The 22812-nt window shown below is 45.2% G+C and overlaps 1 protein-coding gene across 3 annotated transcripts in view; it reads left to right on the plus strand.

The window, feature by feature from the left end:
- Nucleotides 1–22812, plus strand: part of acot7 (acyl-CoA thioesterase 7) — a 50933-nt gene that overhangs the window by 16022 nt on the left and 12099 nt on the right. For all 3 annotated transcript variants that reach the window (XM_076989033.1, XM_076989032.1, XM_076989034.1), the window contains exons 5-9: nucleotides 1221–1335; nucleotides 1908–1922; nucleotides 2221–2307; nucleotides 18545–18661; nucleotides 22030–22214. In XM_076989033.1, coding sequence (XP_076845148.1) covers nucleotides 1221–1335; nucleotides 1908–1922; nucleotides 2221–2307; nucleotides 18545–18661; nucleotides 22030–22214 — 519 coding nt within the window. The remainder of the gene's footprint in view (nucleotides 1–1220; nucleotides 1336–1907; nucleotides 1923–2220; nucleotides 2308–18544; nucleotides 18662–22029; nucleotides 22215–22812) is intronic.

The following is a 22812-nucleotide window of genomic DNA, read 5'->3' on the forward strand; positions in this document are numbered from 1 at the left end:
ACTATAGGAATACAGACCGATAAAGTTACATGTAATTAAATTCCAGCTTATTGCGATCAGAGTTCCTAGTCAGTAGTCATGGTCATAGTAATGTAAGGAGTCATGCCTCTCCTCAGCAGGTCAATGTTTCTGAATTTGAATAAATTCAGAAGGTGGAATAGATAAGACAAAGCAAACCTCTCTTTTAGCACATGGGCTGTGTCCTACGCCACCAGACCAACCTCTGTGTCTGAAACCTCATCACATACTGTACGTTCAAACTAAACTGAAGCTTGACATTGGAAAAATGAAAAAAATACATCCGCAAAATCTCTGGTGGCTGCAGTGTTTCGAGAGCACGGGCCAGCTCAAGTCTAAAGATGCAATGTGCAAAAGAAAGAAAATAGTGAATTTGACATGAAGAATGTCCACGGTTTCCTTCAGATTTTGGCAAAACGTGCAGCATTCATAAGGGGGCGGGGCACAATCAGTATGGTAATCTCCTGATGCAGTACAGTGAGGTGCTGTACATTTTTTCTGACCTTGTGTTGTCCATAAAAACATGTAACAAAATCATTAAACGTTAAGGGAATGATGGCACAACACTTTTATTTGTTTGTTTCAAAGCCACAGTATGTATAATTACTATACTGTACATATGCATGCGATAATCTAAATATGAGTGCATGTCTTACATATTCATGAACACTCCTTACATATGCATACACAGAGCTTCGATTCCAGCTCCACTGTTGTCTGACAGTTCTAAGCTGTAGTGTGTGTCTTCTTGTCTTGGTTTCTGGCCGCGGTGAGATGAAATGGTTTCGAGCTACCTTATGTAATCTCCCCAGCATATGGCCGGGCCTGTTTTTGGTATGCCCGCACTGCCGGCGGTCACAAAGCACACTGTGCAAGGTTGTACCTTAGGGACACCGACTGGAGCCTCTGTCTTCCACTTCCCGTTGGGTGGTTTTATGTCATGTATAATGTAGTCTTTATGTTCCACACGTTTTGTCTTCCACATTTTTACACATGCTGTAGATGATGTTATAGGATGGAGTACATCAGGAGTTAACCCTTGGTTAATCCTTTGGGACTGAATATTGTTTCTCAAGCACAATATAGCTAATAAGCGGTGTGTGTGTGTGTGTGTGTGTGTGTGTGTGATGGATCAGTCAGCTGAACAATTATCACAGCTGTTGTTGTTTTACACAATGTGCGTTTGTGTGTGTCCGTTTCAGTACGCAGACCCTGATCAGGAGGAACTGGGTAAGAAGAGGTACGAGGCCCAGAAATTTGAACGAATGGAGACAAGAGAGCGAAACGGGGAGGTCATAGTTCCAGTCTCTGTTCCTGGTAACTCCTCTCTTTACTGCATCTGCTAAAGTATGTGAAATGATGTCCATCGCTCATAGAGCACGCTAGCACTCACTAGCTTGTTACACAGCTAACAAGGTATCGGCATTTTCGCATAGGTATTTTATTGTTGTAAAATGGTTATATATGTTCTCACATTTTCTCGAGTGTTTGATGTATTAGATCAATGTGCTTGTAAAACTTGTAGGAAGGGATCAGTTTAAATTTTATAAATATATTCGAAATATATTCTAAATATGAGTGCATGTCTTACATATTCATAGACACGCCTTACATATGCATACATAGAGCCTCGATACCAGCTCCACAGTTGGCTGATAGTATAATTGAGTTGCTGGTTCATATTAATAATACTTGTGTTCTTAGATTATAGATAAATCTGATTCTGCATCTTAGCAGTTATGTACAATAATATTTAATATTTAGCAATTCATTTATTGGCTGTTTTGACATAACAAATTTACATTATTACATGCATTGCTGGTAATTTAGTTCCCCAGAAAATGCCCAATAATGTTTCATTTCTTCATTTCTTCTCTTGACACCCACAGAAAGGCAAACAAAAGGTATGTATCTATTTTTACACACTTAAATAATGATAAGTCTAATTTAGTATTGAATTAAGGTGTCAAAGTGCATGGTTTTTCATCATTTATTTCTGAAAATGGATTCTTCATGGTGTTTGCTAATGCGTTTCCAGCAGCAGTTCATTTTCTCTGGATTACTTCACTTCATGTATTTCATAAAGACAATTTAACATTTCTGTGTGGAAATAGATGTACAGGGAAAAGGTCTTCTGTTCATTATGTTCAGTAATGGTAATGTGTTTGTTTGTGTGTGTGTGTGTGTGCGTGTGTGCAATAGAGCCCTACACTGTTGGATTCAGCCAGTCGAGTCTCATCCACCTGGTTGGACCTTCTGACTGCACTCTCCATGGGTTCGTACATGGCGGTAAGTCCACCAGACCCGGCCCTCATCTACAACCCTCAGATGCCACGTCCTGTAACCTCCTCCGCCCCAGAACAAGGACATCACTGAACGTTACATAAGCCCCAGCCATGTACATATATCATCCCTTGTGTGTGTGTGTGTGTGTGTGTGTGTGTGTGTGTGTGTGTGTGTGTGAGAGAGAGAGAGAGAGAGAGAGAGAGAGAGAGAGAGAGAGAGAGAGAGCAAAAGAGAGAAACTAAACTGAATCTAAATGACTAAACGAACACTAATCTCCTAATTGGAGAGATGATCGGTTTAGGTTTAGAAGAATTGATAAATGTGGAGCTTCCTTGTTGCTTCTTTGACAGATTACTGAGCCAGATTATACATTAGGCTGGGATTACACTCTTGGCTGGGGTTATTAGTAGGAACTAATATATATAAGTATGGAAATCAGTGTTTGAAACAAACACACAAGTCATTTTACATTCTTTGTGGGATTCTTCATTATGTTATGCAATACTGTAGTAAATAACACTATACCTGAGTTAATAAATGCGTTTTTCATATTAAAGCATATTGTAGGATGGGTGTGTGTGTGTGTGTGTGTGTGTGTGTGTGTGTGTGTGTGTGTGTGTGTGTGTGTGTGGCGTTGATGCCATTTCCTCAGGAGCACCGCCAAGTGTTTCTGTAAAAAGATTTTATGCTAGCATATCATCATGGGGGTGTCTAGTTCCTTCAAAGATCTAATTGAATGAACATCCTCACCCCCACCCACACCCTCGCCCCCACCCACACTCTCGCCTCCACCCCTACCCTTGGCCCCACCCACACTCTCGCCTCCACCCCTACCCTTGGCCCCACCCTCACCCTCGCTCCCACTCTCCCCCACCCTTATCCGCTTCCCCATCCTCACCCACATCCTCTCCCCCCACACATCACCTCCACCCTCACCCACATCCTCGACCCCCACCCTCACCTCCACCCTCACCCACACACTATTCCAGTATAGTACCAGCAGAAAGATTGTCAGCATAGATGAAAGAGACCAGAAGGTCCAGTAGAGGGGAAATGAAGGACTTTTGTCTCAATAGAGGGCTCATATCTCAAATGGAGGACATGATTCGTTTTGGGAACAACTCATCAACTCCTAGTTCGATCAATACTGTGCAATTTTGTTCACATGCGTGCGGGCATCTCGTATTTCATTGCTCTAAGGTTGAGGAAAGGTCACATGATTTGTGGGCAGTGACATTGGTATAGATCTATAAAGATTAGTATTAGTCGGTCTCAGGCAGTGTTTCATGTTGGTAAGTGGCGGTGTGCAGGTGCGTGTAACATGGAGGTGACCTCGTGAGCAGGGCCTTGTCCAGTGAGAAGACGAATTGATTGTCAGAGGCTTTATGTTGTTCAGGCTAATGCTTTTTATCAGCAAAGCATTTTGATGCAAAAAAAAAACAACAACAAATAAATAAAACCTTGTTCTTTCAAAGAGACATGCAACCATCTCGTATTTAATGTGGTTTTACAAGGTCGGCGTTACTTTACAAAAGTAAAATCCTTTGAGGTTTGTTTGGTTGGTTGGTGGGTTGGTTCCCATTGTCAATACTGAAGGTGTTTCTGAACACCTCGACAATTTGGGCTTGTTTATGGAGTCCCCAACTGTGTGGTCAGCCACAGCCCTCTTCACATCAAAGTTTTGCCCGCTGCTATGAATCCAGACTGATCCCCAGGCTGATTGTGATTAGGGAGCAGACCGAAATCTCAGTGAGAGCACGAGAGCTCACAGGTGTGTAGTACGTCCACCCACACTCCCAATGTCTTCCCACAGGAAGTAGCTGAAATGAGCGAGACAGAGGTCCCATGTAGGCGCCGCATATTTAATGTTTGAATTGAATCCAGTTTCACGGGACTGCTAGGACCGCTCTGTTTTGTACTTGTGGATCTCCATCTCTAAGTGACAACATCTCAGTCGACACTAGTGCAAAAGAAAAGGGACTGGCATCTGTCTGCACTGCTGGAAATAGACACAAGTGTTTCCTTCAGAAGCCCCTGCTAGATACTAGATTGTTTCTCTGAGATTTGGGGAGAGCAAACTGCATTGGCACATCGTTTAGGCACTGAGGGCTGGGAGGTCTAATTCTAAACATCTATTAATCTATTAACCATTCGAACGCTAACAGATGCGAGCAGAGTAATGACTTAAGGCAATCACAGAAGGTAAATTATCCCTGGTCACTGACCATTAAACCTTCCATGGAAACAACATGGGAAAACAAGAGCACCTTGTGCAAAAATACTGTTGTTGCTAATTACGAGGAGACTGACTATCATTATGTCAATGGCGTAATGTTTGCTCTAGTGCTCTAGCCTGCCGATGGTTGGATATTTACAGTAGTGTTCCTGGGTTCAGGTTTGGCCTCGGTCTATATTGGGAAATCAGTCCGCACTCTTGTGCTGTTGCAGTGTGTGAGGCAGTGCTGTCTTGAGGCTAACCCAAGCTCTGAGGAGTTAAATGTGTGCTATTTCTTTTACGGTTTGTCTCACACGTTTTCTCCTCCATATGTAGACACTCTCTGCTGTGTCCTGTTGTATTTGCGAACTTGGTAGGGTATAGTTACAGGTAAACTCCCAATGTACCTGTTCTCCTGAGTTTGTGAGAGAAACGTCAGAACATGTGTGGAAGTTGTTTAACTTAGTGTTGTGTTAATGTGGTTGTGTCCCCTAATGTGGTGTTGGGGTAGCTGTTAGCACCACTGTGTCCTAAACTGTTTCCCAAGTGACCTTCGCCTTCTCTATTCTGTTCTTCAGCCATATCTAATACACCATTGTGTGTGTGTCTGAGAACACGCACGTGTGTAAAAACATCAGAAGAAATTAATAGCTCACTTATGCTAATGTATCGTAGTGCGTCCTGGGGAGCAGAAAACCACGCCTGCTCCCTGGACCACATCCATCCACAGCTAATTCCTCCTCATCTTCTCCTCCCCCTGTCCCTCCCAAACCTCCCACAAGCTGACGAGTCTCTAGCAGCCTTAACCATGTTGGCTCCGATCATTTCACCGTATTCATTAGCCCTTCCCGAGGACGTCGGAGACGGATCGAGCCCTATTGACCCGATTTGATTAATGGCTGAGCGGAACAGGAGGGCAGAGTGTTGTTTGATTTGTAGTCTCTGGCAAGGTGACGCCTCACATGTGATGTCACCCAGGAGGGAGAGAGGCGCCGGTGTGGGAATACAACGTCTTTATTCTTTTTTGAGACACAAACTCTCGAAGGGAGCACTGCAGTGAGCAGAACTAAAAAAGGGGAAAGAAAGGTGACAGGGCAGGCAGTAGTTCAGCATAGCGGCAGTTTCACTCGCGGTGCGTACGTCACACGCAGGAACGTGGAGCAACGTGGAGCAACGTGAAGCGCTGGCCCGGTTCCTGTGCGCTTTAAATAGAGGCTGATAACAAAGGCGGCAAAACAAGGCCCAGCTGCAAGCAGTCAATAATCAGGTGATTGGGAGGGGGACAGGTGTGTGTGTGTGTGTGTGTGTGTGTGTGGGTGTGTGTGTGTGTGTGTGTGACAGTGGGCGTGTCCCTCGGGTGAGGTGCCTGGTGACAGCAGAGTTCTGTATTAAGGCATGAGAAAAGGGGGGCGTGGCTCCTGGAAATCTACCAATCAGCAGAGTTCATCCAGCTCATGGTCAGAGTAATCACGGTCCTCCGGAGCATGTGAACACGAGTCACGTGTCAGATGAAGTGTGCTAGAATAAACTCTACAGGAAGACTGGTCTCCGGGAGCAGTTCTGTGCATAGCCCAAGAACATTTTCAGAGTCAGCAGTGAAACAGAGGAAGTGGTTTGAGATCATAATCCATGGATGTGCGTCTAAAATAGAATTGCTATTTTACTATTTAGCTTTTTAGTCATCATACTCTTCAATCCAGTTACCACGTATGCCGTTACAATATACACTCACTGACCACTTTATTAGGTACACTTTGCTAGTACTGGGTTGGACCCTCTTTTGCCTTTATCCTTCTTGGCATATATTCAACAAGGTACTGGAAACATTCCTCAGAGAGTCGGGTCCGTATTGACATGATAGCATCACGCAGTTGCTACAGATTTGTCTGAACCTACCATCCGAATGTCGCTGCAGAAATCGAGACTCATTAGATTAGCAATGTTTTTCCAATTTTCCATTGTCCATTTTTGATGAGCCTGTGTGAATCGCAGCTTCAGTGTCCTGTTCTCAGGTGACAGGAGTGGTACTTGGTGTGGTCTTCTGCTGCTGTAGCCCATCCGCCTACAGGTTCGATGTATTATGCGTTCAGAGATACGCATAATACATGCATGCCTTGGTTGTAACGAATGGTTATTGGAGTTGCACCCACAGAACTGTCGCTCACTGGATATTTTCTTTTTTTTGGACCATTCTCTGTAAACCCTAGCGATGGTTGTCCATGAAAATCCCAGTAGATCAGCAGTTTCTAAAATACTAAGACCAGCCCATCTGGCACCAACAACCATGCCACGTTCAAAGTCACTTAAATCGTCTTGGCTACATGCCTAAATGCATTGAGTTGCTGCCATGTGATTGGCTGATTCGACATTTGCGTTAATGAGCAGTTGGACAGGTGTACCTAATTAAGTGACCGGTGACTGTAATTCAGAAAGGTTTATGAGAATAGATCAAATGCAACCACCCAATGGCTATGTTAAAGACTAACAGTTTATCACACTCCTGTTTGTTCTGAAGCCCAGAAATGCTTCTTTAAGCTCTTCTCCGAGTGGGGCCAGATTTCAAACAAAAGAGCCCCTCCCCTCTTGTGCCTTAAACCCTGTTAAAGAGAAGGCAGTGCACCCTCGTATCAGGGAGTTGAAATGAGAGCTTCTGCCCCGTTAGAATACAGAGTGGGTTGGGCTTCGGCATGGTGCTGTGGATTGATAGACAGCCCGACGGGGGCTACGATCAGACCAGTGTTAGAGAAAATAACACACTTCCCCCTGAGCTTTTTCACACAGCTGGGTCTCGGTAAGGACATCTGGCATGCACACACACACACACACACACACACACACACACACACAAACACACACACACACACACACAGTCTTTACTCTTTGTGTATCTCAGCCTCCTTCGGCCTCGTCCGCTGTCACAGATGAAGGTGGCCAGAAGCTCCTGACTGCTGTGAGCGCTTTTCTAAAAGATCAGAGGGAGCGTGCGGGCATGTGCACCTCTGAGGGGGAGAGGCGATGTCTTCTAGGTTTGTATTTGGCCCCTGGCGGCTACTGTTACTGGACACAAAGCCAGCCCGGCTGAATGACGAGCCTCTCTGGAAGCAAATGAGTCTGTCTCCTCTCGTCTTCCTGTCCCTTCCCCTCTTTCCTCTCCTTTTTGTCTCTCTCCTTTGTACAATCTCTGTGTCTTCGGCTCTTGTCCATTCCCTTAAGGCACCTCCTTTTTGTCCCCTTCTTCTTGCCGTCATGAGAGTGGGGGTGAAGGGGGGGGGGGGGGTGGGCAGGAGGTGGAGGATGCCCACTTAGCCGTTTCTGTGGAAACGCAGAACATTATTAGTGAAGATCAGGAGAAAAGCAGCATGTGAGATGAATTGAATCCAAACAGCTGAGGGAAAATGAAAATTGCGAGCGAACGGAGAGCATGTTGGTACACGTGCAAGAGGGCACGTGAGAGGACACGTGAGACGCCCGCAGGCTAATCGAGTGTTTTAAGCGAGCTCGGATACAACGTGCCTCAATGACAGACTGCTATAAATATCCACCACATGTAGGCACCGTGTTGCCACCACGTTGTACCGTTTTTTTTTTGTGTTTTTCGAAGATCGGTTAGACACATTGGAGCAGCATTTCACACTCTTTCCCGCTGTTTGCGATTGAAACCGTTGTGAGCCCTAGCGGTGCGTGAACAGCCACCTCTGTCATAGCTCTGAATGTTTCAACTCATTTCCTGATCATCTTGAACAGCGTTCGGAGGATGTGTGTGTGTGTGTGTGTGTGTGTGTGTGTGCGCCATCACACTGACTTCACCACAAATGAAAGTGAACAACAGCCTTGTCTCCCTGGTGAATAGTGCCTTGTAAAGAATGGGCAGCTGCGTTAGCTTCTGAGCATCAAAGCTCGGGATGTGCAGTAGCGCTGAACCACCGCCTGGTGCTTCACCGAGGGCCCCGGCAGTAAAAACACCGCTTTCAGGGGCGGGACACGGTCTGCTCATGCCCTCCTTGACCTCGGCTGTCTCTTCAGTAAGTCCTGAAGCTGTTGAACATTAGCAGATGCTAGTTCAACCAGAGTGGCTATGAATCTGGAGAAACCGGTACAGTGTTGTATCCTGGTACACTGGTACACTGTTGTAGCTTGGAACTCCCTCAAAGCGTGCCACCATATGTGAACAAACAACAACAAAATATGCATTTAAATGTGCCATATTTTGTCAATTGTGATTTTTACACCCCAATCGAAATTTGTCCTCCACTTTTAACCCATCTGTGCAGTCAGAACACACACACACACACACACACACACTAGTGATTACTAGGGGGCTGTGGATCACACGTGCCCAGAGCGGTGGGCAGCCCTAGCCCGGCGCCCGGGGAGCAGTTGGGGGTAGGTGCCTTGCTCAAGGGCACCTCAGTCATGGCCTTAGGTCTGGGAATCGAACCCACGACCCTCCGGTCACAAGACCAGTTCCCTAACCACCAGGCCATGACTGCCCCCAGTCATTTTTACTTCTTATCACTTCCTGTTTACCAACACATGACCTTGTCTGATGGATAACCTGCAAAATCCTTGCTCCTAATGGAAACTTTTTCTGCTCTGCTAAAACGCTCCTAATGGAAACTCTCCGTTCTGAAAATACATGAATGTTCCAAGCTTTCAGGAGTTTGTTTTTGGTGATTCTTAGAAGCACTTCTTATGAAGAATTACCCAGCATTTTGATAGCTTACATGGGCCTTCCTCCCTTGTGTGTGTGTGTGTGTGTGTGTTTGTGATTGTGTGCGTGCGTGTTTGTGTGTGTGCGTGTGTGCGTGCGTGTGTGTGTGATTGTGTGTGTGTGTGTGTGTGTGTGTTTAAAAGGATGGTTGAACCGAGATGGCGTGTGTGTGTTTGGACAGAGAGGGTGTTCTCAAACCTTAAACAAATGAGTTCATAAACACATCTGGATATTCTCACGTTAAGCTCCTCCAGAAATGATTACAGTGAAGAGGAAGCTTATATTCATCATTACTATGGCGTGGGTGGGGGTGGGGATGTGGGTGGGGGTGTCAGGCCGAGGTTGCATTTGTAGAATATGGTTACAAGCTAGCCTAGATACATAGAACTATAGATGTTCCACAAGCAAAAAAATATGGTATGTGTGTTGCCCTGATTTGGAATCTGTAATCTCACAGTGGGAGGTTAAGCGCACTGACAACAGACAACACACACACACACACACACACACACACACAAATATGAATTAAGCTTAAGCTATGAGGCACTCATGCCTTTTTTGGTTGATACATTTTTGGCTTCTCAGGGTCATTGATTTATTTTCTGTGTGTGTGTGTGTGTGTGTGTGTGTGTGTGTAACAAAGTGATTGAGCTTGTCTTGCTATTAATGTTCATGAAGGGCTCTCAAGGCATTTACTGGGCTATGAGTCAACTCACCACTGCATTACCCTGTGCATGTGAAGAAAGTTGTTCATCAGGCCCCTGTACAGTGGCACCTCGGGAGTGGCTGGAAAAGTTTAAGTCGGTGGACAAATATACACAACATATGGGCCTCCTCGAGCCTTCATGTGATGATACCCCAGGACCAGTTGCCATGGTAACTGTTCATTATGAGGCAGCTGAGTTCGAGGCTTTTGATTATACCGCTGTGATTAAACCACAGGGGGAGAGGACGAGTAGGAGAGATGGAGAGAGAGGTGGAGTAGGAGAGGTGGAGTAGGAGAGATGGAGAGAGAGGTGGAGTAGGAGAGATGGAGGGAGAGGTGGAGTAGGAGAGATGGAGGGAGAGGTGGAGTAGGAGAGATGGAGGGAGAGGTGGAGTAGGAGAGATGGAGGGAGAGGTGGAGTAGGAGAGATGGAGGGAGAGGTGGAGGTTGGTGGAGTAGGAGAGATGGAGGGAGAGGTGGAGTAGGAGAGATGGAGGGAGAGGTGGAGTAGGAGAGATGGAGGGAGAGGTGGAGGTTGGTGGAGTAGGAGAGATGGAGAGAGAGGTGGAGTAGGAGAGATGGAGGGAGAGGTGGAGTAGGAGAGATGGAGGGAGAGGTGGAGTAGGAGAGATGGAGGGAGAGGTGGAGGTTGGTGGAGTAGGAGAGATGGAGGGAGAGGTGGAGTAGGAGAGATGGAGGGAGAGGTGGAGTAGGAGAGATGGAGGGAGAGGTGGAGGTTGGTGGAGTAGGAGAGATGGAGGGAGAGGTGGAGTAGGAGAAATGGAGAGAGGGGGAGTAGGAGAAATGGAGAGAGGGGGAGTAGGAAAGATGGAGGGAGAGAGGGGGAGTAGGAGAGATTGAGGGAGAGGTGCAGTAGGAGAGATGGAGAGAGAGGTGGGCTGTACGTAGCACAGCGGCAGAGAGGCATGACGTTTTATTTACAGGCCGTAAGGTGTCTTGTTTTTGTGGGTAATTTTAAAATGGCCTGAAGTTGAGTGGAGAATTGAACAAAAGAGAGTGGTGATACAGAGGAGGACTTTTATCATTTTTAATGTTCTTGCCTCATTAGATTGTGGGGGGAAATCCGAGAGTAGTTTTCACAGGGAATGATGACGGATCCGGGCCCTTCTGGCCCCTCCGACAGTGGTGTCCTGACAGCCGTTTACCCCCCGGCTGTAAGCTCAGCTCAATGTCAGGCCTCTCCAGGTCCACCACTGCTCCTCCCACCACTGCCCCTCCCACCACTGACTCTCCCACCACTGCCACACCCACCACTGCCACACCCACCACTGCCCCTCCCACCACTGCTCCTCCCACCACTGCCCCTCCCACCACTGCCACACCCACCACTGCTCCTCCCACCACTGCCCCTCCCACCACTGACTCTCCCACCACTGCCACACCCACCACTGCCACACCCACCACTGCCCCTCCCACCACTGCTCCTCCCACCACTGCTCCTCCCACCACTGCTCCTCCCACCACTGCCCCTCCCACCACTGCCACACCCACCACTGCTCAAGGGCCTTCACGGCGGCTGCCCTCACTGTGATCTCTTCTCGAGTGAGTGGTTGAATTTTGCTTGGCTAAGTTGGACTTGAATTTTGAATGCAAGTTTGAAATTATCTGGGGGAACATCGAACATAAAAGAAAAATGTTGTTAAAGTTTAATTAAGCTTTCGTGTTTCCTTTAAAGTAACATTCAGTGCCTCATGAAACTAAGTAGTGTGATAAGAAACAAACCCTCTCTCATCTCTGATGATCGTCATCAGAGAAACTTTCACTTCACACTACCATAGGCACATAGAGAAAGATGAAAAAATGAACTTTCCTGAGCTTTAATAACACGCTTGCGCATCTGGCCACGTCATCCCTCCTGGAAATGTCTCATTATAATAAGACGTCGAAGGCCTGTAATTCAGCATGTGGATAATCATTGTCCTTTCCCAGCACGAGAGGGAACATTTCAGACCCTCAGACCTGAAGCGGAAGCATAATTGCTTCAAACTGCTGTGCTTGATGTAGCAAAGCTGTCCTCGTAAGAACGGCCTGCCGGCCAGCTCACTCGTCTAGTTCCAGTTCACTTACCTTCATGAATTCTTCTTTATAAACCGTTTTACAGTAATACTTCAAGCAGACTGTTAACCATAACACCGAGCGGCTGATCTCGGTGTTGAAGTGCTGCTACACGGACCTCACCAGTTTCTGCTGATTGCGTTGGCGTCTGAGAAGATAGTCCGTGCTCACATGGTCCGAACTCCAATGTGTCTTGGCTAGGTTAATAGAAATGAGCAGATGTCTGTCTAATATACTGTCATTATTCGTATCTGCAAAGTGCATAGTGAAATAAATGAATCTTAGTTCATGTAATGTTAATCTTAATTGTATTGTTTATAAGCCTTTGCAGTACAGTTGCACTCTAGGTGCACTCTGTACTAGACAATGCAGTATTGTTTACCCACAGGAAATGTACATAAGTTTGAGGTTAGAGTTTAACCTTTAGCCTCAATTTAAAGTTGAAGCATGACATTTGAACTTTCAGACAATTCCCATTTGAAGGTTTACCTGTTTTTAAAAATTGCAGTTTGAACGCATTCATTACTGAACAATATTTCCTGTCCTTGGTGTTTGGCCAGTAGATTTGTGACTCAAGTGGCAAAACTCATCAAGCGCACATGTGATCATGTGATCATTCCCTGATCCATGCGTGCTCAGACAAGTGCAATCGTGACACGGCTCACGGAAGGCTGCAGGTAGGGACAGCTCCCCGAAGCCCAATTCTGCATTCAATATCAAGATGACCTCATGTTTCTCCAACCTTTACTCCACACTCATTTCATTAAATGACCCATTTCATTGGGGGTTTTTTTTTTTTTTTTGCACTTTTACACGGCAGCATGTGTAAATTGAGGGGATCTCACTTCGAGATGAGAGTCCCTGTGGATACACCTCACACTCCGCACCAGGGCAAAGCCATGTCTGTTCTTGCGGAGCTGTGAGAACGTAATGACATGATCGTCCCCGGCTGTGTAAAACGAAGGGCACTTCTGTATGGGAACACTCTGCAGCTGCATAATAATGTTACATGAGCGCGTTTATCTCGCAAAGTGATTCACTTACTTTCTTGCTGTCATCACGCTGAACCAAATTCAAGTTCTCCCTTGCCACATTTCAACTATGGTGTGTAAATCACGAGCGCCTCGTGGTTTTTATGTTACCTGTGAACGCATCACGGCAGTGCTGTCTGAGAGCGTTTCTGCCCTTTGCTCGTGATCGTGATCTGGGCTGATCTTCGGCAGAAAGGTCACTGCTGCGTCTGGATCTACTGGAGGTATTGTTTTTGTGTCGTTCCAAATGTACTGAAGAGTCAGATTTGTTTACTGCTTAGCAGGGGTCTAGTATTCTCAGACTGCCTGATGGATAAAGTCAGCTGACATACAGTGAAGCGGTGATGAAATACACTTCTAAAAATTTAGATACTTTTTTTTGTTCTTTAAAATGATGTCATGATGTTCATTTGGGAGCAAGGTCTACTATTATTAGTGTGTACTTACTATACTACTACTTAATAATAATAATAATAATAATAATAATAATAATAATAATTTGTTTATTAGCACCCTTAAAGATTTCCATGGTCACTGCAAAAAATGACAACATGAAGAAGAAAAAAAATTTGAAGGCCCAGTTTCCCAGTGGGACTAACATGGGGCTAATATGAGGCTAATGGGTCTAACGTGAGGCTAACGTGGAGCTAACTTGGAGCTAATGTGGGGCTAATATGAGTCTAAAGTGGGGCTAACGTGAGGCTAACGTGGGCTAGCGGTCAAGACCTTCCGAATCACCCGCTCATGTTTTTCAGCTTTGAGATGTTTTAGTTAGAACTAGCTGTGATTGTTCTGGGCTGGACTGATATGCCCTCTCTTCATCTTGAATGAGGTCTGTCTCTGTCTTGAGGTTCTGACAGCAAAATCAATAGCATGCAGTATATTTTTAGAATACGATACTGTGTAAGTCACCAAGAGACTGGCTGAACTGTGCTAATGCCTACATTTGATACCATCTCGGAAAGACACCACTTGCTATTATAATTAAAGTCCATATAGTGTATTTCGGTCTCTGAAAGATTTTAGACCATTTTTCTTGCATTTCATGCCAACCTTCTGTCCTGGGCCCGAACGTTGAAATATTTGCTGTCTAGACACGAACAGCATGCACTGCCAAATGTTTTACATAAAAATAAAAGTCTGGGATCAAAAATGCTCCTACCCCTGCAGCGTACCGGAGGGGTGACCATTGGACTGTTCTAGAAGTTTTCTCTTTTTTTTCTGTGAGTGTTTATATGTCTTTGATCATAATGTACGCAGACTCCCGAACATGAGCGACCAGGCGTCTTGGACACAGTCTGTGTTCAGTGGCTGAGTGCGAAGGGAGACAGATGGCGAGGTCATTGCAGTCACAAGCCCCTCCCCCTTCCCCACTGTCTGCCCCACCCAAGATGAGACGTTGGAAGAGTCAGAACATCTGTCTCCGTCGTCATGGAAGCATGAACGAGCCCCCATGTGGGTTTCTCAGCCTCGCCGATGAGGGCTGCTGGATCTCGCAGGCTTGGAGATGGAGCTCCGGTCCACTGAAAGCATCTCTCCACTCAGACACCATTAGTATGCAAAGTCTAACTCTGAAGAATTCAGCCAGTGTACAGTAAGCCCCCCCGTAGCTGGACAAAATTAGCTTGCAGAGAAGTAGGGACTTGCTGACTCTGGGAAAGAAAAAAGGGTTGGTTGTGAGTTCCAGAAGATTCTCTGACCTTTTTTAATTTGACCACATTTTCCCAAAACTGAAATACTGCAATATGGTTGCATGGCTGCTTCATATACCCTTCGGCTCATTTTGCTCCCATTACCACAATACCTGACCCTGTTAGTTCAGACCGTTCAGTGTGAAGAACAAAAATCTTTTGCCATTTTCTCGGATCTCGATCACTTCCTCACAGCATTTAGCATCTGTCTCGTTTAGTGCGGGATCCATCGCTAACAAACCTTTGGATTTACAATAGAATCCGCGTGTCAGAGGAGGTTCTGCTAGGTGTCAGGGAGCAAGCTGAACGGCTATCAGAGCACAGACAAATATAACTTCTGTCTTTCAGAGAGTGAGTAGTGGTTACCGTGTTAAACATAAACAGCAAGCCTCCTGACAAAAAGGAACCTCGTCGGGAGGCCAGAGAACATGTCCGGGCTGCTTAGAACCAGACAGTGACACCTTATGTCAGTGGGGAATGTCCAGTTAGACCTTTGCCTGTCTTGTGTAATGGTAATTACAGCTAGCCTGGAATACTTGTTGAAGCAGCAGAGATGTTCAGGTTGTTATCCCTACAAATGGCCTGAGAGGTGAAACAAAAAGACTGCTCAGATGAGTAGCTGGATACATCGTCTGTGTATAATAGCACACGCCCGTCTGTATTTCACAAACATGAGAATGGTACAAAATCCAACTTATTCCGAATGCATTACGAAAGCGTAATGTGCTATATCGGTGATACCGTCATAATTCTTTTCTCTTTTTCACCTTTGGTTGTTTTGTTCAGACTGCAAGGTCCTTATTCATTCATCTTGTGTAAATGCTGTGGTGAACTCTTGTCACAGCACTTTTCACTGTTAGGGTGCACATTAGCGCCACATACACCATGGCTGGATTCAGTCAGCTAATCTGCTTCTTTTGGCCTCAGTAATATGTTAGAGATGGTACCTGCAATTTTGAAAACCCACATTAAGCTCTGATATGGGCTTTTACTTTGGTGAGGTGTTTCTTTAAAAGGTAGATAGCACAGGTGCACCACACGAAAGCAAAAAGGGACAAATGTGTCTCGTTTTGTCTATGACAAAAAACAAATTGCAGCATATGGCAAAAATATGTGGATACTGGACCATCGCACCAATTTTGTTGGACATCCCATTTCAAATAAGGCTTGTGTTCATTCACTCAAAGAGCATTTTTGAGGTTGCAAGCCGTGGTTGCAATCGACGTTCCAATTTATTCCAAGGAGTTCAGTAGGGGGGTTGAGGTCAGGGCTGTGTGCAGGTCACTGGAGCTCTTCACCGCAGACCATTAAACCTTGTCTTTATGGACCAGGGCCCAGCCACACTAGAGCAGGAAAGGGTCTTCCCCAAACTTCCTCCAATGTCCAATACTGTTTGACATAATATATATTTAAAACATATTTGTATGCTTAAATAAATGAAATGAAATGAAATGAAATGCTTTAGTGTTAGTATAACACTTCACTGGTACTGATCTCTGAAAAGCAGCCCTGTTCTATAATCCTCTCTCCACCAAATGTACTGTCAGCACTGTTGCATTCTGGTAGGTAGTATTCTCCTGGCATCTGCCAAACCCAGATTCATGGACCAGACTGCCAGAGAGCGAAGCGTGATTTATCTCTCCGGAGAGAACGTTCCCGCTACTCCACAGTCCAGTGGCGACGCGCTCTACACAACTCCAGCCGAAGTTTGCCATCGTGCACAGTGATCGCAGTGTGTGCGGCTCCGTGAAGATCCCGACACACAGTTCTTGTGCTGGTGTAGCTTCTAGATGCTTTTTGGAACTCCATAGTGAATGATGCAACTGAGAACAACCAATTTTTAAAATTTATTTATATGTTTTTGCATCCCCAGTTTGGCACTCGGAGATGTGAGATTGAGTGTTCTGCCACTTTGTTGTTGAGCTGTTGTTGCTCAGAGATACCTGTGCTTCTATTCCACAATAATAGCACCTAAAGTTGGCTGTGCCAGATCTAACAGATCTAGAAGTTTCTCTGTGCTCCTCACTAGGACCAGTTCTCCTGTGAGTGTTCGTCTATGCAGATTGGCTTGGTGCTTTTATGGGTGTTGCTGAAACACCTGATCTCAATTATTAGGAAACGAGTCCACATGCCTTTGACCTTATAATGTCATTTCCACACCCACTATAAACATATCCATAAAAGAATGAACAGGCTAACAGGTATATGAGCATAAACATATAAATGTAGATGAGTTCATAATTGCATGATTAGTAACCAGTGTCCCCCCCCCCCCCCCCCCCCCCCCTCATATTGTCTCATGTATCGCTCATTGACACATTTTCAAACACATTTTTGCAAACCTGAAGATTTTGAATATGTAGATGCAGATATACATGAAGGTGCATGTGGGGTTTAATTTGAAGAGCCCAGAAGCTGTGGTTAGAGTCGGGTGTCATTGTCATCGTCAGCCACGTGCACAGGTGTCCCCTAGACACAGACCATACTGTGGAGAGTGTGATGCACCAGACGTGTCTGGTATGCATATGTACCGTAACCTACGTGCACTGCATGCTGGATCCCGTCGCCACGGCCACGGCCTCCACTCCTCATTAACAACGTTGTAACGGAAGTACATCTGTCCAGGCTCTGGTACACCCAGCTGACAGGTGGGGACGCATGTAAAGTATGTCCCGCTGTTTCCCGGCCTGGACATACGCAAAAGGACCTGCTCCCCATAACTGCGTTCTCAGGTAGCAAGAGTTTATTCTTGCCTGTGTTTGCTTCTGTCCCGTCTGGCTGGAGTATCTTCAGCGGCTTGGCTGTCTGACCACGGTTGCACCGTGATTGGACCCCAATGTGGAGCACATGAGTGGTGTGTAAAAATAGCCTTTCAGAGCATCCGGAAGGTTCCGCTGGACAGGCCGATGTTGTTTGGTAGACGATGGCAACATTTCGCACGTTCTCTGCCTCATCAGCTACGTGGCCCATGTTCCGACATTTTTGTAGCAGTTTCAACCTACTCCCTCATACACAGGTCACCTGCTGTGTATCCTGGTTGCCAGTCATCAGAAAAATCCTTAGACCAGCTTTGCTTCAATGTACGAGTGAGTGAGAGAGCATCTCTCTCTCTCTCTCTCTCTCTCTCTCTCTCTCTCTCTTTCAATGGAACCATCGTTATCATGTAGTTCCATCGAGATCAGGCTCTTTGACTTCAAAACTGCAAAAGCACCACTCTGCTCATGTAAAGTACGGGGGCGGCCGCTCCTCCCTCCTCTGCAGCGGGACATTGGCCCTGTGGAAGGATGACATCAACAGCTATTCGCTTGCCACTTGGACGGCAAGCTGGGATGCCAGTGCGAAAGGGATCGAGACTGGCGCTGTGTTGTGAAACTGGTTATGCTGGCCTGGGTGAAGTGAAGTGTGGGCTTTCAGGAGTTGAAATCACACGACAGTGTAGAGGCTTTAAATACTTAGTGGGTATGCCTGGTTATATTTGGACAGCTTTCATGCAAGCAAATAATAATTAAAGAAAAGTAGGTGACCCAGATCTTGGTGATTTTGCACTGGTGGTTAAGCCCAGTGTAAACGCTTTCATCCACTAGTGTATCATTGCTAGCAGCTTTGGCATAGTGAGAGCAGGAGGGCTGCGATCTCCTTCAAGGGTTTATAACGATGTTTGTGTTTGAGAATATCCATTATGATTCAACAGTAAATAAAACAGGATCTTTGATGCTGCTTTTGATCACAATTTTGAATGAAATGGGATCTATGTTTGTTGGTTTTTCTTAGTTCCACTCCCACCTGACCTGTTCTTCCTCTCGTTTCTAGGTGTAACCATGAAACTGATGGACGAGGTGGCAGGAATTGTAGCCGCCCGCCACTGCAAGACCAACATCGTGACGGCATCGGTGGATGCCATCAACTTCCACCGCAAGATCAAGAAAGGTGAACAGCAGTGCCCGAAAACACACACTGCGACGGGCCCGTCTTGATGCATCCACAGAAACGCTCAGGCCTTTAATAACGATTCACCTGCCTTACGGCACATGCGAAGTCTCGTCGGTACTCTCACACGAACCCTCTTCCTTTGTGCAGTCACATCCTAAGGCAGATGGATCTAAATTAGCATATCGGCCCCTTTTTCTGACACCCACATGTCAGCATCCGTATAAGGGAGTCCCCCTGCCTCAGCGCAGAGGTGCAGCAACCACCCAGATGAAGGGCTCAGATAGTCCACAACGCACGCTGTTTATATTTATGTCTCGGGACAAACATACGGTGTCCCCACCTACAAATGCCAGATTACTGCGACACGAGAAACAATATCTACTGTGCTCCAAGGGCCATTGTGATGGATTACGGCGCAGGGAAATGATGACAGAGCCTCTACGTGATTTAAGTAAACACGGCAAATGGGGCAGTGGAAAATGAAACAGATCTGAAATACGCCACCCACGGCCCTGGACTGCCGCTGATGTTTTCTGCTGCCTGTCTAAGGAAAGATTGTAATCTTACAGCTCTGCACAGCCAGACTTAAAAAAGGGTTTCCATAACAGACAGTGGATCATTCATTCTTGAGGTGAATCCATGTTCTTCATTGTCATTGACAGTGTACAATATTTATAGATAGATATATAGACAGATACAGGGGTTGGACAATGAAACTGAAACACCTGGTTTTAGACCACAATAATTTATTAGTATGGCATTGGGCCTCCGTTTGCTGCCAATACAGCATCAATTCATCTTGGGAATGACACACACAAGTCCTGCACAGTGGTCAGAGGGATTTTAAGTCATTCTTCTTGCAGGATAGTGGCCAGGTCACTACGTGATGCTGGTGGAGAAAAATGTTTCCTGACTCGCTCCTCCAAAACACCCCAAAGTGCCTCGATAATATTTAGATCTGGTGACTGTGCAGGCCATGGGAGACGTTCAATTTCACTTTCATGTTCATCACACCAATCTTTCACCAGTCTTGCTGTGTGTTTTGGTGCATTGTCATCCTGATACACGGCACCGCCTTCAGGATACAATGTTTGAACCATTGGATGCACATGGTCCTCCAGAATGGTTCGGTAGTCCAATAGTAGATAGTGTACTATGCAACATTTAGTATCATGCACTTAGAGAGTGCAATGGTGAGTACAGTGTTACTACTGGTGCCAAGTGATAGGTGTGCCTTTGCATTTCACCGCAACACTGTAAGATCGAAGATATCCCCCATCTCCCTTTTTGACTCCCACTGTCACCAGAGCCAGTTGTAGTTTCACACTGAGTAAGTGACTGAAGATGAATAAAAGATCCTATTAATATTTGATCCTCTTACTTCGGTTAGTCTCCTATTGCTCGTGGCTGGAGGTGTCTGGTTTAGGCCTGAAAACAATAGCAAAATGTGGGTGACAATACAGACAGGACAAAAATTGCTTAAAAAAAAAAAGAGAGAACTTTGATGTCAGTGACTGAAACACCCACTATGCAAATGTGTCCTCAGCATCAAAATCCTTTCTTAGTTCTTAGTCCTTCTTGACATGAACTTGATAAATCTTTTATGATTGTGAATTATTGATGTTGAGAACACATTCTAGAACCTTCTACGATATGCTGAGTTTTTAAGAGTTCACATAATAGAAGAATGTCCTTCCTCATTCCATGACTAAATGTTTAGGGAAACGTGTTAGTAGTACAAGTGATCAAATGAATGCATGTACAGTTCTGAGCTTGAGGAAGGTTGGAGATTTGGCTATACAAGGCTCTGATTCAAGCTATTGAATCAAATGGACACTAAATGACTCCAGCTATTGAATCAAACGGACACTAAATGACTCAAGCTATTGAATCAGACTGACACCAGAATTGTTCAAGCTATTGAATCAAACGAACACTAAATGACTCTTGCTATTGAATCAAATAAACACTAAATGACTCAAGCTATTGAATCAAACAAACACTAAATGACTCAAGGTATCGAATCAAATGGACACTAAATGATTCAAGCTATTGAATCTAACGGACACTAAATGACTCAAGCTATTGAATCAAATTGACACTAAATGACTCAAGCTATTGAATTAAACGGACACTAAACTAAAATGGTAGCAGTGATCTCCATGTTGCCTGATGAGTGTGATTATTTGATCTCAATTAATAGGCTTTCAAAATTTCTGATCTCCAGACAAATTAGTGCTTAAGTGCTGTAACTTGAGGCAACAGTTATGAAAGTAATCAGAACAGAAAATCAAGACGCAAGGCTGAAAAAGGACAATGTATTAAGTAACTGAAGAACTTTGTTTGGGAAGTATAAGAACAGATGGAGAAAAGAATATGTATAGTATAGAATATGTTTTCCACAACAGTGTCATATTCAACAGCCTGTCCATGTTAGTTTTGTCATTTTTCGTTAGGGACTAGAAAGAATTTAGGCTATCGGTACAAATAATTGCAGAACAAAAACATCTTGCCTGAGTGTCTTGTTTCCATGGAAATAAAAATTCAATGTGTTCTTCAATGACAGCAGGAAGTGTGACAGAATGAACTGTCGTGTGTTCTTTCTCCTCCCGAATGTCAAACCATCGTTGCCATTGTTCATTTTAACTCCACTGCAAACGGACCCACTCCAAGCAGGACCCACTCCAAGCAGCTCTGCATTCAATTAATATATTTACATTCATGTGATGGTCTTTATCTGCTGTCCCTCACTAGCACTGTGAAGTAATGAAGCGTCTTTGTCGCAGGGCCGTGTTACATTGGGCAGGTAGTGGAGCAGAACAGACAGCACCGCAGCCCGTGTCATGGAAAAAGAGAGAGAGCGAGACACTCTGGGGACAGAAAAGGGGAGGAAAAAGGGGGCTTTGGATGATGAGATCAAAGTCAGTAGACAAAGCTGCAAGCAGTAATTGCACGTTTTTCGAAGGCTCTTTCCTTGTAGCGACCACAGGGTTGCCAAGATACACACACACACACATGCGCGCACAAATGGTCTTGTCTTTGAGACAACATACATTAATTTTGCGATCCAGCTGCACAAAATAACTGGTTCCCCATGCTGAAGGCCGTAATGTTTTATCGGCAAGACCGTGTGTTTATGTTCCATGCTCGTGTACAACTTTGCAAAGTTTCCAGGCTGCACATGTTGGTACAATCCAGATCTGTGTTCTGCTGCGGTACAAAGGGCAGACCAATACCAGTGAATACCAGACAACAGTAACCTGACACCTCAATGCGACATGCACATCCTTCAGCCACAGAAAACCAATAATTATACAGTTTGATGATCGATGAAACTAAGTCTTGGCCTTGTGGCACTTCCGCAGGCTGCGTGATCACAGTGTCTGGGCGAATGACCTTCACTAGTAACAAGTCAATGGAGATTGAGGTGTTTGTGGACGTGGATCCTCTGGTGGAAGCTGAGAAGGGGAAATATCGTGCAGTAACTGCCTTCTTCACCTACATCTCGCTGGACAAAGATAACAAGCCATTGCCAGTGCCTCCTCTGAAGGTATGTATCTAAAACTTTATTGCACTTTGTGAAGTTACGTACTGCATATCAGAGTTCATTCAGTTAGTGAAGCACTATCATAAAAGAAATAGAAATAGCGATTTGATCCTGTTTAGCAAAATTCTGTTTCAGCCAGGCATTCAATCTGTAGACCAGGATTTCTACATGCATTTAAAACCAAAACAAAACAATGACAACAATGGTGGTCCAAGCTAGACACCTGCACACCAATGGCACATTGATAGAACGGTCCACAGAGGATTGCCCATTCTAAATAAGAAAGCTTATGTTAGCACGTTTTCTGTAATATACCTTTTGGTGATCTGTCATTCAGTGTGGTGAAAAGGGTTTTGTGGGACTGAAATTGAACTCCAGAATGTAAAAGTTCATCAGGAAATGAAGCTCCATTCAGTGTAGCAGATCCTGAGGGGCTGTTCATAGGCATAACAGTAAGTGTTGTTGCTAGGTGGGTGCATCACCGGAAGTGTTGTTGCTAGGTGGGTGCATAGTTGCTGGTAGGTTGGGGTGCAGTTTTCAGCGACCAACTATAACCTCTGAACCTACCAAGAAGCTCTTACAATGGGACTCTCCACATTAT

The sequence above is a fragment of the Brachyhypopomus gauderio genome, unplaced genomic scaffold, assembly GCF_052324685.1.
Source record: "Brachyhypopomus gauderio isolate BG-103 unplaced genomic scaffold, BGAUD_0.2 sc65, whole genome shotgun sequence".
In the NCBI taxonomy this organism is placed as follows: Eukaryota; Metazoa; Chordata; class Actinopteri; order Gymnotiformes; family Hypopomidae; genus Brachyhypopomus; species Brachyhypopomus gauderio.